The following is a 17,265-nucleotide window of genomic DNA, read 5'->3' on the forward strand; positions in this document are numbered from 1 at the left end:
ATATATATATATATATATACAGTGGGGAGAACAAGTATTTGATACACTGCCGATTTTGCAGGTTTTCCTACTTACAAAGCATGTAGAGGTCTGTAATTTTTATCATAGGTACACTTCAACTGTGAGAGACGGAATCTAAAACAAAAATCCAGAAAATCACAATGTATGATTTTTAAGTAATTCATTTGTATTTTATTGCATGACATAAGTATTTGATACATCAGAAAAGCAGAACTTAATATTTGGTACAGAAACCTTTGTTTGCAATTACAGAGATCATACATTTCCTGTAGGTCTTGACCAGGTTTGCACACAATGCAGCAGGGATTTTGGCCCACTCCTCCATACAGACCTCCTCCAGATCCTTCAGGTTTCGGGGCTGTCGCTGGGCAATAGGGACTTTCAGCTCCCTCCAAAGATTTTCTATTGGGTTCAGGTCTGGAGACTGGCTAGGCCACTCCAGGACCTTGAGATGCCTCTTACGGAGCCACTCCTTAGTTGCCCTGGCTGTGTGTTTCGGGTCGTTGTCATGCTGGAAGACCCAGCCACGACCCATCTTCAATGCTCTTACTGAGGGAAGGAGGTTGTTGGCCAAGATCTCGCGATACATGGCCCCATCCATCCTTCCGGTGCTGTCGTCCTGTCCCCTTTGCAGAAAAGCATCACCAAAGAATGATGTTTCCACCTCCATGCTTCACGGTTGGGATGGTGTTCTTGGGGTTGGACTCATCCTTCTTCTTCCTCCAAACACGGCGAGTGGAGTTTAGACCAAAAAGCTCTATTTTGTCTCATCAGACCACATGACCTTCTCCCATTCCTCCTCTGGATCATCCAGATGGTCATTGGCAAACTTCAGACGGGCCTGGACATGCGCTGACTTGAGCAGGGGGACCTTGCGTGCACTGCAGGATTTTAATCCATGACGGCGTAGTGTGTTACTAATGGTTTTCTTTGAGACTGTGGTCCCAGCTCTCTTCAGGTCATTGACCAGGTCCTGCCGTGTAGTTCTGGGCTGATCCCTCACCTTCCTCATGATCATTGATGCCCCACGAGGTGAGATCTTGCATGGAGCCCCAGACCGAGGGTGATTGACCGTCATCTTGAACTTCTTCCATTTTCTAATAATTGCGCCAACAGTTGTTGCCTTCTCACCAAGCTGCTTGCCTATTGTCCTGTAGCCCATCCCAGCCTTGTGCAGGTCTACAATTTTATCCCTGATGTCCTTCCACAGCTCTCTGGTCTTGGCCAATGTGGAGAGGTTGGAGTCTGTTTGATTGAGTGTGTGGACAGGTGTCTTTTATACAGGTAACGAGTTCAAACAGGTGCAGTTAATACAGGTAATGAGTGGAGAACAGGAGGGCTTCTTAAAGAAAAACGAACAGGTTTGTGAGAGCCGGAATTCTTACTGGTTGGTAGGTGATCAAATACTTATGTCATGCAATAAAATGCAAATTAATTACTTAAAAATCATACAATGTGATTTTCTGGATTTTTGTTTTAGATTCCGTCTCTCACAGTTTAAGTGTAACTATGATAAAAATTACAGACCTCTACATGCTTTGTAAGTAGGAAAACCTGCAAAATCGGCAGTGTATCAAATACTTGTTCTCCCCACTGTATATACCACTATCCCCACCACACCCCCACCACCCCTTCCCACAACTTTGGCCCTAACAGATCCTACACCAGGGCGTCGGCCTGGGAGGCTGGAACCCCTTCTCTCAAAACCTTCTGTAGTTCTTCTGCACTAAAATCTCTGCCACCCAAAAAGGTATGCGCTGCTGCTACTACCAATTCAATCTTCTGGGATTTCCTTTCCATCTGTGCGGTACAATTAATGACCATAGCAATAAACGCCAAGAAGCCAACCTTACTGAGCACAGGACATTTCTGTTCCCCAGCAACATGGCCACGCTCATAATTGAAACACACCACTCTTTCCACCAAAACTACAGTCTTAGAAAACAAAAGGCGCTATCTAGAACCTAAAAGGGTTCTTCGTCTGTCCCCATAGGAGATGCCTTTGAAGAACCCTTTTTGGTTCCAGGTAGAACCCTTTTGGGTTCCATGTAAAACCCTTTCCACAGAGGGTTCTACATAGAACCCGAAAGAGTTCTACCTGGAACCAAAAAGGGTTCTACCTAGAACCAAAAAGGGTTCCCCTATGGGGACAGCCGAAGAACCCTTTTGGAAGCCTTGTTTCTAAGAGTGTACACACTCCTTTGTCCCATGCCCTCCTGCACATTTCTCACACCTCGGAATCTCCCTCCTACATACTGCAGCAAATTGACCATAAACTTGGCACCTGAAACACCATAGTGGGTTTGAAACAAAAGCTCTTTATCAGGCAAACAGACTGCATCAAAACTCAGAAGGACAGACAGGGTTTCCTCAGTCTCGCACTCGCCACCAGGTCTGTGTCGCACCAAACGGCGTGTATCACAGACACCGAGGATCCTCAACTTTAGTCAATCCACCTCAACACTCAATGCCACCCCAGTTATCACTCCTTTCAGTGGCACTCTGCTCCGGAGAGCAAAGCAGGACACAGCTTTCGTCCCGAGTTGTGAAACGCATAGATCCTTCTTCATCCAACCTGATAACACAAACGGATCGGCCAAAAGACATGGATCCACCTTTTCCACATATCATACTCCCACTGGGCCAGAGTCATCTCAGGCATTTTCCTGATCATTGGGGTGAAGCTCGTAAGCCTTCACCTCACCTGTCTGCGCAGGTTCTTCCTCTTCACTTGTCAGGTTCAATTTCTGAGATTTCACTATCCGTCGACTGGTCAGGGTTGTCCGGAGAGGAACATGTAATTATCTCTCCTGTACTTGAAAGTACTCGGCTTGTATTTCACAGACGTCAGTTTGTAAGGTTTGTACCTCGTGCCCTTCTTTCTGTCTCGCGTCATTTCGCCATCCGCCATCTTCGCTCTCCCCTCGAAGCCCACCAATCATCAAGGTAACAAGGCTAAGGAGGAGGCTCAAATGGGCTACGTCTCGATTATCTATAGTGGCTTCCTTTCCTTATGTCCTTCCACTTTGTCTATGTGTCCTTCACATTATCTAAACCAGTGATAAACATGATTTTATAGATACTTTTTTTCTGCTCTGTTATGAAAATCGAACAAAGATTCATAGAGGTGTTTTCTCTCAGTCAGTTCTCGCAGCGCAGTGTGGACGAATGGAAAGAAACGCTGAAAAAAGTAAACTATGTTCCTTTCAGACAGATCTAAGGCCTGTTCCGTGATCTATTTAGGCACTATCTTAAGGTTATTATGACTATGAGTTTGGGTAAGGCAAGCTAATGCTAGATCTGTGCCTACTTCCTGGGCATTGATGTGTACATCCAGAACATGTGTTTTTTCTTTCAACTAAGGCACAATAATTGAGATAATCACACTTTACGCAAAGTGTATGAGTTGACATGGCATGCCCTAGATTGGAACTACTCTCAGTAAATAGTTTAACCATTGTACAGATGGAGATTAATTACATACAGCACAGACTGTGTGTTCTGCTGTGGAAGATATGGGTCAGATATGGGTTTCACACAAATAAATACATTCTGCAACCTACAATCAATAGAGGTCTTCAGTATCCCAGCAACACAACCATTGACATTGTAGGGGACAGCTTAATGTGGTCTGTGTTCGATAACAGGTTCAACCTTTTCATTTACTTTTAGTATTAGACATATAAAACAGCCATCTGGGTAAAAAACTGGGAAATGGTTCAATAGAATACTCTGTTCCCGGTTGTGCATCATTTGTACTCTCTTCATGTATTTTTTAGGAGAAGGGATAAAAACACAGTCACACAAAGACAGAGAGTCCCTCTGTTCACGGCTGTCCAGTGTCCACAGCTCTTTAGACAAAATACATTTACATTTTAGTCATTTAGCAGACGCTCTTATCCGGAGCGACTTACAGTTAGTGAGTGCATACATTATTATTACATTTTTTATACTGACCCCCCGTGGGAATCGAACCCACAACCCTGGTGTTGCAAACACCATGCTCTACCAACTGAGCTACATCCCTGCCGGCCACTCCCTCCCCTACCCTGGACAACGCTGGGCCAATTGTGCACCGCCCCATGGGTCTCCCAGTTGCGGCCTGCTACGACAGAGCCTGGATTCAAACCACTCGGGAGGTAAAAATACAAGAATGTACTGTCCTGACTACTCTTGCTCAGATAAATACAAAAAATCAGAAGACAGCAATGTTTCAGCAGCAAGCTGTCTATCCTGCTGACATGTTGATGTCTTAACAAATCATATAGCGGGTATATCAGGTCCTTCACACCAGTGGAGCACCCTGTTGCTCTTCAAGACCAGGGTTGGTGACCTCTGCTTTACACTGTTACCAGAAAGTGTTCTCAGAGGGAGCGTTAGTTCCTCACACAGCCGACTGGGTCTCACTGCACACGTAGATGTTACTGGGCCTCACCCTCCTGCGGCTCCGGCCCGGCAACCTGGGACACAGCCTGCAGCTCTTGGGCATAAACTCCAGACACGCCTCCCGGAACTTCCTGATCCTCCAGCAGTAGATGACAGGGTTAAAAACCGTCTTCAGGTAGCTGAGCCAAAGTGCCCCCACACTGACAGGGTAAAAAGCCGGGCTGAAGTAGAACCTTCGGCTGAACACAGCCAGCAGACTGACAACAGTGTGGGGCAGCCAGCACACAGAGAAGCCGATGAAGAGGATGAGGATGGTGGTGAAGGCCCGGGTCTTGAAGCTCATGTCCATGTTGACCTTGGGGGGCCGTTGCAGGCCGGTAAGGCCCAGCTTGCTGACCTGGTTGAGGGCTGGAAGGCTGGCCTGGTCAGAGGTGTGGTTGTGGATGCGTAGGGCATTGCGGCGCACCGTGTTGAGGATGCACAGGTAGGAGTAGAGCATGATGCCGAACGGCACAAAGAACACAGCCACTGCCAGCAGCACCGTGTAGCTGCGGTCGGACAGCGACTCACTGTAGCCCAGCACGCACTGTGGTGCCCAGGCCTCCCTGATGCCCATCACACCTGCCGCGCCCGCCCGCCAGCCGATCACGGACGGGAGCGCCACACAGAGGGACAGCGCCCAGGAAGCGACGATGAGCAGCTTGGCGCGGTGCGGCGTCAGCTTGTCCTGCCGCTGAACGATGATGAGGAAGCGGTCTACGCTAATGATGAGGAGGATGGACACGCCTTCCAGGACAAAGAGCCAGTAGAGCATAACGGAAGCACGGCAGAACCCTCCCCCGAAGCGCCAGTCAGCTGTAGCCATGGTAACGGCAGTGAAGGGCATGCAAAGCAGCGAGAGCATGATGTCAGAGAACGCCAGTGTGGCGAGGAGCAGGTTGATGGCGGAACGCATGGCGGGCTTCTGGTAGACGATCAGACACACGATGGCGTTGCCCAGGAAACCAATGGTGATCATGAAGATCATGATGGCGGCCAGCATCACACGCAGGGTGACAGGCATTAGGGGACTAGTAGCCCCAACCCCTGGCGGCGGCGGCGGCGAAATCACCACCCCTTCCTCCTCGTCCGGCTCCATCAGGGGGGCACACCTAGCCAGCAGGCTGCCGTTGCAAAACGCCATGGCGATGGTTACCAGTCTACCAGTCAGTCTGACCCTGGATACGCATCATTGTTATTTTGTCTGAGGTTGTGTTGTTGTCAAAGCTTCCTCTGTCAGTCCCAAGTCCTGGTCTCCTCATTGATGGCAAGGTCTGAAACAGGAGCAAAATGATACACATAAGAAACATGTAGGAACAAATCCTGCGTACCAGATACATTTGAGTGCAACATACAGTACCAGTCAAAAGTTTGGACACACCTACTCATTCAAGGGTTTTTCTTTATTTTTACTATTTTCTACATTGTATAATAATAGTGAAGACATCACAACTATGAAATAACACATATGGAATCATGCAGTAACCAAAAAAGTGTTAAACAAATCAAAATGTATTTTATATTTGAGATTCTTCAAAATAGCCACCCTTTGCCATGATGACAGCTTTGCACACTCTTGGTATTCTCTCAACCAGCTTCACCTGGAATGCTTTTCCAACAGTCTTGAAGGAGTTCCCACATACGCTGAGCACTTGGTGGCTGCTTTTCCTTCACTCTGTGGTCCGACTCATCCCAAACCATCTCAACTGGGTTGAGGTCGGGGGATTATGGAGGTCATCTGATGCAGCACTCCATCACTCTCCTTCTTGGTAAAATAGCCCTTACACAGCCTGGAGGTGTGTTGGGTCATTGTCCTGTTGAAAAACAAATGATAGTCCCACTAAGCCACTAACTAGGGCGGCAAGTAGCTTAGTGGTTAAGAGCGTTGTGCCAGTATCCGAAAGGTCGCTGGTTCTAATCCCTGAGCCAACTAGGTGAAAAATCTGTCGGTGTGCCCTTGAGCAAGGCACTTAACCCTAATTGCTCCTGTAAGTCGCTCTGGATAAGAGCGTCTGCTAAATGACTAAAAAATTTAAAAAATATAAATAAAATAAGCCCAAACCAGATGGGATGGTGTATCGCTGCAGAATGCTGTGGTAGCCATGCTGGTTAAGTGTGCCTTGAATTCTAAATAAATCACAGTGTCACCAGCAAAGCACCCCAACACCATAACACCTCCTCCTCCATGCTTTACGGAGGGAACCACACATGCGGAGATCATCCGTTCACCCACACCGCGTCTCACAAAGACACGGCGGTTGGAACCAAAAATCTCAAATTTGGACTCCACACCAAAGGACACATTTCCACTGGTCTAATGTCCATTGCTCGTGTTTCTTGGCCCAAGCAGGTCTCTTCTTATTATTGGTGTCCTTTAGTAGTAGTGGTTTCTTTGCAGCAATTCGACCATGAAGGCCTGATTCACACAGTCCCCTCTGAACAGTTGATGTTGAGATGTGTCTGTGACTTGAACTCTGTGAAGCATTTATTTAGGCTGCAATTTCTGAGGCTGGTAACTCTAATGAATTTATAATCTGCAGCAGATGTAACTCTGGGTCTTCCATTCCGGTGGCGGTCCTCATGAGAGCCAGTTTCATCATAGCGCTTGATGGTTTTGCGACTGCACTTGAAGAAACTTTCAAAGTTCTTGAACTGTTCCGTATTGACTGACCTTCATGGCTTAAAGTAATGATGGACTATCATTTCTCTTTGCTTATTTGATCTGTTCTTGCCATAATATGGACTTGGTCTTTTACCAAATAGGGCTATCTTCTTTATACCTTGTCAAAAAACAACTGATTGGGTCAAACGCATTAAGAAGGAAAGAAATTCCACAAATTAACTTTTAAGACGGCACACCTGTGAATTGAAATGCATTCAAGGTGACAACCTCATGAAGCTGGTTGAGAGAATACCAAGAGTGTGCAAAGCTGTCATCAAGGTGGCTATGTTGATTTGTTTAACACTTTTTTGGTTACTACATGATTCCATATGTGTTATTTCATAGTTTTGATGTCTTCACTATTATTCTACAATGTAAAAAAATAGTTTAAAAAACCTTGAATGAGTAGGTGTGTCCAAACTTTTGACTGGTAGTGTAGTTCCTTAAGAACAAAACAGACTGCGCCGATTTCTTGAGTAGCCACTGTTCATCGACACCCAGCAGATGATCTACTGCGCACGGCCGACATTCGCTATGGTCTTGTCCAATGTGAATTACTAGTAGTGCTATTGGCTGTGGACAAATACCTCGTACCCCTGCACATCGACTCGGTACTGGTACTCCCTGTATATAGCCATGTTATTTTCTACTCCCTATATAAAACTGTTATTTTTACTCTTTATTTTTATTCGCTATTCACTCCGTATTTATTCTTCTATTTCTATTTTATTTTTTATCTTATCTGTAAATGGACCCGTAAGTAAGCATTTCACTGTTAGTCTACACCTGTTGTCTATGAAGCATGTGACAAATACAATTTTATTTGTCCATACTTGTAGTATTATCATAGTTGTTGTTGTTTTCTATATTTCCAGGCAGTCACCCTTTTTATGAGTGATGCTCACAGATGGGAGAGAATATACAATGTTGTTCATGTTGCTGAAAACCTGAGCCTGGTTGATCATTGACAGCCTTGATGAGCCTAGCTGTGACTGCATACACACAGCGATATGTACACACATAGATCGATACATTACACACACACATACACACAGATCTTGTTCACGAGGCAAAATCTCATCCGCTGGTGCAGCTCCACTACTGAATGTAATCCAGATGAAAGTGTGGCATCTTCAAAAGATCTCACTCACAGGACACAGCAGTTGCTATGGTTTCAACCCTTTCTCTCACTCTGGGGGTGATGTGGAGGACAGGGTTGGGGAATACTCTGGCTTTCAGCACTCCATTATGATGCACCAAGTGGTTCCTTTACCCCGTAAATGTACCCTGTTCCATGGAGCCCTTCTCAACACATTCTTCTCCAGCTACGCAGCTCTAAGACAGGAAGGTGACAACCTGGAAGACAGGATCACTGTGTCAACATTATGGGGGGGGTGATATCACTGCTTCAAGCTTTGATTTGAGCTTCAAGCTTTTGAACAGTGATATCACTGCCTCAAGTCTTACAAAGGAAAATTCAATAGTAATGATTCCTTGGAAAATGGCTGTGGATTCTCATACAAGACCTTGCATCAAAAGTGTAACTGATTGTTACTGAGGCAAACAGGTAATCAGTTCCACAGCAACAAGGACCCCCCATCCCTTCCGTTACCCGCAAATGTCTGTGACATTACATTGTCCGTGTGTGAGAGGGGCTGTTGTGGCCCACATACACACCCGTTCTCAGGGATGTCTAACTCTAGAAATCCCTTTGGTCTCCACTGAGTTAAGTAAATCAGCTTTTAGTTTTCTTGCACCTTATTTGTGGAACAATCTTCAAAATGTTCTTAAACTTGATATTCTGGTGCCTCTAGGGCAATTCAGAAAGCTGATTGGGGAACTTATTACTGATGAATGTGTTGTTTTTATGACCGTGTTTTTCTTTCTGCTTGCATTTTATATTGATATTGATGTGTGTATTTTCTGTAATTTATGAAATTCAGGGCTCATCTGTAAAAGAGACCTTGGTCTCAGTATGACTCACTGGAAAATAAATGTTTAATTCAATCATTTAAATAAAATATCAAACCATCACTTGAATACTTACAAGTCTATTTCCTCCAGTGTCAGAGTGAAACGACTCTCTGGTATAAATACATGTGACAGGAATGAGAAGAGCCCGTTCTGAAGAAACATAGCTATGCTGCTACCAGGCTGCCCTCCCCCATTTCACCATCCCTCCATCTCTTGTTAGATGAAATCCACCCACTGCTAAAGACCGGCACGTGGCCCAATGGAGAGAATAAATAAGGCAATATAACAGAGAGATGAAAGAGAGAAGGAAAGACGGAGAGAGAGAGAGAGAGAGAGAGAGCGAGGGGGGGGGGGCGGAGAGAGAGACGGCAGTGCATTCTCAAAGTTGATTACGCGCCTCAAGAACACTTAAACTGTTCCGAAATGAAAAGATGGTACTTTAGATATTTTTACAGTATTTAGCCTTTATTTATACAGGAAATCCCACTTGAGACCAGGGTCTCTTGTTCAATGGTGCACTGTGTTACAGCAATAAACAATCCAAACAGCTTAAACAGATAAAATTACATGCAGAGCAGAAATTATATGAAGTGTAAAATGTATTAGATTTTAAGTCTTAAAGTGACCTAATCAAATCAAATCAAATCAAGCTTTACTTATACAGCAAATTTCAGACATGGAATGCAACACAATGTGCTTTACAGGAAAAAACGAATAAAAACTATTAAAATAAAAACTGAAATATTTACTACACAACAAACATAAGAGGATAAAAAACAAAAGAATAACAATAAAAACTGAATGACTGAAAAGCACCTTAAGGAAAAAGCAAAGCTAAAAAGGTGTGTTTTAAGATCTCTTTTTTTAAAAATCACAGTTTCGGCCCCCCTCAGGTTCTGTGGCAGGCTATTCCAGAGGGTGGGGGCATAGTAACTAAAGGCTGCCTCTCCATGCCTCTTAGTCCTAGGGTTTGGGATAGTTAAAAGGCCAGTGTAATGAATACTCGGACAGAGTGGTAAGATCCAATCGCAGAATAGCGATGCTTTATTAAAGTACAGACAAGGGAAAGGCTTAATCGTGGTCGGGCGGGCTGTGGTCAAAACCGGGCCAGGCATAGACAGGCAGAGGTACCAAAGGAGCGGGCTTAGTCGTAGTCGAGGTCACAGGCACAGGATCCGAGAACGGTAATCACTGGGGTAGACAAGTAGAGGATTAAGCAATACGGGGAGTCAACTAACAAGGCACTGGTCGGATACACGGGTAATCAAAACAACAAACTCTCTCTCTCTCACTCGGAACAAAACGCTTAGCAAGTCACAATGGAACAATACCTCGCGCCGACTGAGCTTCTGAGCACACCTTAAATCCTATACTAATTACTGACAGGTGTGCTCAGAACTCAGGTGAATCAGATCGAGTCTGATGACTCCCCCTCTCAGTAGATCGGGGAAGTGTCAGACTCTGTCTAGATCCTGCCAAACCCCGATCCCTTACAGTATCCCCCTCCCCAGGGCCGGCTCCTGACGGCCTACTACCTCTACCGGGTGGTCTTCCTCTGGGTCGGGGTCCTGGATGATCTGGGTGCTCAGCGTGGAAAGTGGCCTTGAGAGCGGGATCCAGTATATCCTTAGCCGGAACCCAGGACCGTTCCTCAGGTCCATATCCCTCCCAGTCCACGAGATATTCGATGCCCCCTCGTCTCCGTCTTGACTCCAGTATCTCGTGGACTGTATAGATGGTGTCCTGTTCATCCTCCAAAGGTGGTGTAGTAGGTTGTTGAGCGATTGGTGGATACATCGGGCTATAATGGACAGGTTTCAGCAGGGAGACGTGGAACGTAGGGTTTATCCTGTAGTGTCGAGGGAGGAACAGACGGAAGGTGACAGGGTTAATACGCCTCTGTACTTTGAAGGGACCAATGTACCTGGGTTGGAGCTTCTTGCAGCTCCGTCGGAACCGCAGGTCTCGGGTAGACAGCCACACTCGTTGCCCGGGTTGATAAATGGGAGTAGGTCTCCGGCGTCGGTCGGCGTAGGTCTTTTGTTGTTGTGAGGCTTGGCTGAGATGTTGATGGGCCGTCTCCCAGAGCTGCGCACTCCGACGGAACCACTCGTCCACCGCCGGTACCATCCCTGATGCGGTATCCCACGGAAACAGGGGAGGTTGATACCCTAGAACACACTGGAAGGGCGTTAAACGTAGGGAGGTGTGAATGAGTGAGTTCTGAGCATACTCTACCCAAGGAAGGAATCGACTCCACTCTTGCGGTTGCCGCGAACATTGTTGCCGTAGATATTTCCCAATTTCCTGGTTGAGCCGTTCTGTCTGCCCATTGGCCTGGGGATGATATCCGGAGGTTAGGCTAACCGAAATGCCCAAGCGTTCGCAGAACGCCTTCCATACCCGGGATACAAACTGGGGTCCCCGGTCGGAAACAATATCCTCCGGGACACCAAACTGCCGGAACACCTGGGTAAACATAGTCTCAGCCATCTGAGTGGCGTTAGGCAAACGGGTCATAGGTACTAACCGACACATCTTGGAGAAACGATCGATGACCACGAGAATTACAGTACGGCCCTCTGATTCAGGTAGGTCGGTAATAAAGTCCATAGCAATGTGCGACCATGGTCGTTGAGGAGTTGGCAATGGCATCAGCTTACCCTCCGGTAGTGCACGAGGTACCTTGGACTGGGCACATATTGGACAGGATAAGACATAGTCTCTGACGTCATCTGCGAGGGAATCCCACCAGTATTTTCGGCTGATGAGTCGTGTAGTTCGAGTGATTCCAGGATGACCAGATCCCAGCGACGTGTGGCACCATTCCATCAGTTGAGGGCGAAGAGAAGCTGGCACAAACACCTTCGACTCCGGGGTTTCTGGAGGGGCTGGTTCCGCTTGTAAGCTCTCCTGAATCGTGTCATCAATAGCCCACCTCACCGGTCCAGCACGGTAACTCATGTGGAGAATAGTTTCTGGCTCCACGGGTCTTTCCGTGCGCTCGAACCGTCGGGAAAGCGCATCCGCCTTACCATTCTTGGACCCAGGGATATAAGACACCGTGAATCGGAACCGGTTGAAGAATAAAGACCACCTGGCCTGTCGGGAGTTCAGTCGTTTGGCGCTGTGAAGATACTCCAGGTTGCGGTGGTCCGTAAGCACCTGGAACGGATGCTCTGCTCCCTCCAACCAATGTCTCCACTCCTCCAGGGCTAACTTCACCGCCAGTAATTCCCGATCACCCACGTCATAGTTCTGCTCGGCAGCATTCAATTTCCGGGAAAAGAAAGCACAGGGTCGAGATTTAGGCGGCTCACCTTGGCGTTGGGATAATAACGGCTCCAACTCCAACCTCCGAAGCGTCCACTTCCACGATAAACGGTAAGGTAGGGTCCGGCTGACATAGAATAGGAGCGGTGGTAAAACGTTGCTTCAGCGTCTCAAACGCACGCACTGCCCCCTCCGTCCAGTTCAGACCGCGACCCTTGTAGCTGGTCATCGCCGACAGAGGCGCTGCGGTTGTGCTGAAATTACGCACGAACCGTCTATAGTAATTGGCAAACCCTAAGAACCTCTGGAGCTCCTTCACCGTCTTGGGTTGAGGCCAGTCTTGTACCGCTTGCACCTTAGCTTCATCCAGTTTAACACCGTCGGGAGTGAGTATGGCCCCAAGGAAGGAAATCGTAGTGACGTGGAATTCGCTTTTTTCTGCCTTCACAAACAGAGAATGTTGTAGGAGCCGATCCAGAACCTGTCGTACATGGGACACATGTTCACTCAGCGAGTTAGAATATATGAGGATGTCATCAATGTATACTATGACAAATCAATCAATCATGTCTCTGAAAATGTCATTCATGAACGCCTGAAATACTGAGGGCGCGTTGGTAAGTCCATAGGGCATGACACAATATTCGTAGTGTCCTCGATGTGTGATGAAGGCGGTCTTCCATTCATCCCCCTCTCTAATACGCACCAGATTGTACGCACTCCTGAGGTCCAGTTTACTGTACATGGAGGCCTGTCCCACCTGTTCAAGGGCGGCTGGAATCAAAGGAAGGGGGTAACGATTTTTTATGGTTATATCGTTCAACCCTCGATAGTCGATACAAGGACGCAGTCCGCCATCCTTTTTCTTCACAAAGAAAAAACTGGATGCGGCGGGAGACGTCGATGGGCGAATGCCCCTTGCTGTAGCGCCTCATCAACATACTGACTCATCGCTTCTCGTTCAGGCTGTGACAACGGGTAGATTCTTCCACGAGGAGGTGTAGCTCCGGATAGTAGATCAATCCCGCAGTCCCAGGCCCGATGAGGTGGTAACACGGTAGCCTTCTCCTTGGAGAACACCTGCGCGTAATCCTGGTATTCTGTAGGGACCACAGTAGACACCGCACCCTGCGCATCCTCCACAGTAGACGTTTTGCACGGTAAATTGAGGCACTCTGCCCTACATACCTCACTCCAAGCTGTGATATCGCCAGATTTCCAGGAGATGACCGGATCATGGAGGACGAGCCAGGGGTGGCCGAGAACTAGTGGCTCCCGTGGAGCGGAGATGACGAAAAAAAAGATGTTCTCCTGGTGTATGGCGCCCACTTGTAACTTGATCTCCCCGGTACGGTGCGTAATGAACCCCGTGCTCATGGGCTCACCGTCTAGCGCGTTGACTCGCAGGGGAGGTTGAATAGGAATAAGTTGAACTCCCAACTCCTCAGCAAGACCCACATCCAGAAAGCTGGCCGCCGCTCCGGAATCAATAAGTCCTTCCAACCTGCGCACTTTCTCTCCGACAGATAAGGTAACAGGTACATACATTTGTTTAGCTGTAATGTTCAAAACGGGAGTCTCACTCACCGGTTTGGCAGTTCCGAGGCGATATCCTGAGGTACGGTTAGGTCGTACCGGACATTGACGCACGAAATGACCCGACTGACCACAATACAGGCATAGTCCGTCTTGCCGACGTTGTTGTCTCATCGACCCTTGTAGAGGTGACCGTCCCAGTTTCATAGGTTCCTCCTCAGATTCTCTCCTCCGCTCTGTCGCTTGCATAGGACCAGTGATCGAGGGCTCCCGAACTGTGGATGCCTTGTGTTGCACTATAAGATTATCAATAGAGATGGCAATTTTGATAAACTCATGTAGCGTAGTGATATCTCCTCGACAAGCCAACTCAGTCTGTACGTCTTTGCGCAGCCCTCTACGGAAAACTGTGAGCAAAGCAGTCTCGCTCCATCCGCTACCGGCTGCTATAGTACGGAACTCTAAAGCGTAGTCGGCTACTGTGCGACGGCCCTGCTGAAGTTCGCATAGCTGATCTCCCACACTACGCCCAGATACTGGGTGGTCGAACACCTCTTGAAACAGTCTCTTGAACTTCCTCATTCAGCTCGGGGACCTCAGCTGCCCAAAGCGCAGTAGCCCAATCCAGTGCTCTTCCCGTTAGCAGAGAAATCATGAAATCCACTCTGCTACGGTCATCGGAAAACATGGAATGATTATACGACATATACAGGGACATCTGGAGTAGAAACCCCTGACATTTGCCAGGTTCCCCGTCGTACCTTGTCGGTATAGAAATCGGAGGTGCATGACGAGGACTGACCGTACTCGGGGTGGTGCCTTCCGCTGCACCAGCGTTGAGTAGCTGTAGGAGTTCATCCATGCGTTTCTCCTGTATCTCCCATCGCCTCTGTAATTCCGCTGGATCCATGGTAATGGCGAGGTATTCTGTAATGAATACTCGGACAGAGTGGTAAGATCCAATCGCAGAATAGCGATGCTTTATTAAAGTACAGACAAGGGAAAGGCTTAATCGTGGTCGGGCGGGCTGTGGTCAAAACCGGGCCAGGCATAGACAGGCAGAGGTAGCAAAGGAGCGGGCTTAGTCGTAGTCGAGGTCACAGGCACAGGATCCGAGAACGGTAATCACTGGGGTAGACAAGTAGAGGATTAAGCAATACGGGGAGTCAACTAACAAGGCACTGGTCGGATACACGGGTAATCAAAATAACAAACTCTCTCTCTCTCTCTCTCTCTCTCTCTCTCTCTCTCTCTCTCTCTCTCTCTCTCTCTCTCTCTCTCTCTCTCTCTCTCTCTCTCTCTCTCTCTCTCTCTCTCTCTCTCTCTCTCTCTCTCTCTCTCTCTCTCTCTCTCTCTCTCTCTCTCTCTCTCTCTCTCTCTCTCTCTCTCTCTCTCTCTCTCTCTCTCTCTCTCTCTCTCTCTCTCTCTCTCTCTCTCTCTCTCTCTCACTCGGAACAAAATGCTTAGCAAGTCACAATGGAACAATACCTCGCGCCGACTGAGCTTCTGAGCACACCTTAAATCCTATACTAATTACTGACAGGTGTGCTCAGAACTCAGGTGAATCAGATCGAGTCTGATGACTCCCCCTCTCAGTAGATCGGGGAAGTGTCAGACTCTGTCTAGATCCTGCCAAACCCCGATCCCTAACAGCCAGTCCCTAACTTAAAAGCATATCTGATATGTATTGGGGTGCACAATCGTGGATTGATTTTAAAAACAATAGAATAACCTTTAAATTCTCTACCAAATTATGGCTCAGCGAAGTGGCAAAAACTGTACACTTAGAAAGAATTAGATATATTCTGAACAATAAATTATCAACATTTGATCAAATCTGGCAGCCTTTCCTCTCTTACCTGGACCAGTCGGTGCTGTGAATTTGTACTTTTTAACGCACTCTCAATTGTCATATTGTAATCTACCTTTGGGCAGCGTGTGCTGGCCCCGACACTCGAGCAGTCGGGAGGGGAATAGGGTGGAATAGGGGGGGGGATAAAGGGGGGTATAAGTGGGGGGGTTACATCTACCCTTTTTCTTTCTACCTGTCCCTGTTCTGTATGTCGTGTTTTGTAATATTTGTTTTGTGTCCAGAACTCTGGATCTTGTTGTTCATGTCTGTTCTCTTATGTTTAGATAAGAACTGTACACATATCTTTCATACCTATACACCATTCTTGTGTGTGTTCAATAAAAAATATTTGAACAGAATAACCTTTAAATTAATTCTAAAACTCACAGGCAGCCAGTGCAGAGACCTGAAAACCGGTGTAATGTGTGCTCTCCGTCTGGTCTTGGTCAGTACCCGTGCTGCAGCATTCTGTATGTTTTACAGTTGACCAATGGCTTTCTTGGGTAGACCAGACAGGAGAGCATTACAGTAGTCAAGTGAGCCGACGTAATAAAAGCATGGATGAGTCTCTCTTGTCTTGATTTAGCTGGAGGAAGTTATAAGCCATCAAACTATTTAAATCACAAATACAGTCTAATAATTTATCTGTGGCGCTAAAATCCTCTGGTGACACAGAAATGTAAAGTTGCATAGCAGTGAAAATCAATGCTGTGCTTTCTGATAATGCAGCCAAGTACCGGACCCAAAATCGAACCTTGTGGAACGCCATATGTGATATGTATTTTCTCTGAGTTACTGTGCATTCGGAAAGTATTCAGAACCCTTCACTTTTTCCACATTTTGTTATGTAACAGCCTTATTCTAAAATGGATTAAATAAAACATTTTCCTCATCAATCTACACACAATACCCCATAATTACAAAGTGAAACAACGTTTTTAGAAATTTTTGCAAATGTATTACAATTAAAAAACAGAAATGCCTTATTTACCTAAGTATTCAGACCCTTTGCTATGAGACTCAAAATTGAGCTCAGGGGCATCCTGTATCCATTGATCATCCTTGAGATGTCTCTACAGCTTGATTGGAGTCCACCTGTGGTAAATTCAATTGAATGGACATGATTTGGGAAGGCACACACTTGTTTATATAAGGTCCCACAGTTGAGCATTTCAGAGCAAAAACCAAGCCGTGAGGTCGAAGGAATTGTCCGTAGAGCTCCGAGACTGGATTGGGAGAAGGGTACCAAAAAAATTCTGCAGCATCGAAGTTCCCCAAGAACACAATGGCCTCCATCATTCTTAAATGGAAGGTTGGAACCACCAAGACTCTTCCTAGAGCTGGACGCCCGGCCAAACTGAGCAATCGGGGGAGAAAGGCCTTGGAGAAGGGAGGTGACCAAGAACCTGATGGTCACTCTGACAGAGCTCCAGAGTTCCTCTGTGGAGATGGGAGAACCTTCCAGAAGGACAACCATCTCTGCAGCACTCCACCAATCAGGCCTTTATGGTAGAGTGGCCAG

At 46.9% G+C, this 17,265-nt stretch overlaps 1 protein-coding gene across 1 annotated transcript; it reads right to left on the minus strand.

Moving 5' to 3' along the window:
* Positions 1-4,405: 4,405 nt before the first annotated feature.
* On the minus strand, positions 4,406-5,590 carry LOC311130071 (high-affinity lysophosphatidic acid receptor-like; the record flags this gene model as incomplete). Its single annotated transcript, XM_084162725.1, has 1 exon — positions 4,406-5,590. The coding sequence occupies one exon, from the start codon at positions 5,588-5,590 to the stop codon at positions 4,406-4,408; it is 1,185 nt and encodes a 394-aa protein (XP_084018851.1).
* Positions 5,591-17,265: the final 11,675 nt, after the last annotated feature.

The sequence above is a fragment of the Coregonus lavaretus genome (genome assembly GCF_964263955.1).
Source record: "Coregonus lavaretus genome assembly, chromosome: 5".
NCBI lineage: Eukaryota > Metazoa > Chordata > Actinopteri > Salmoniformes > Salmonidae > Coregonus > Coregonus lavaretus.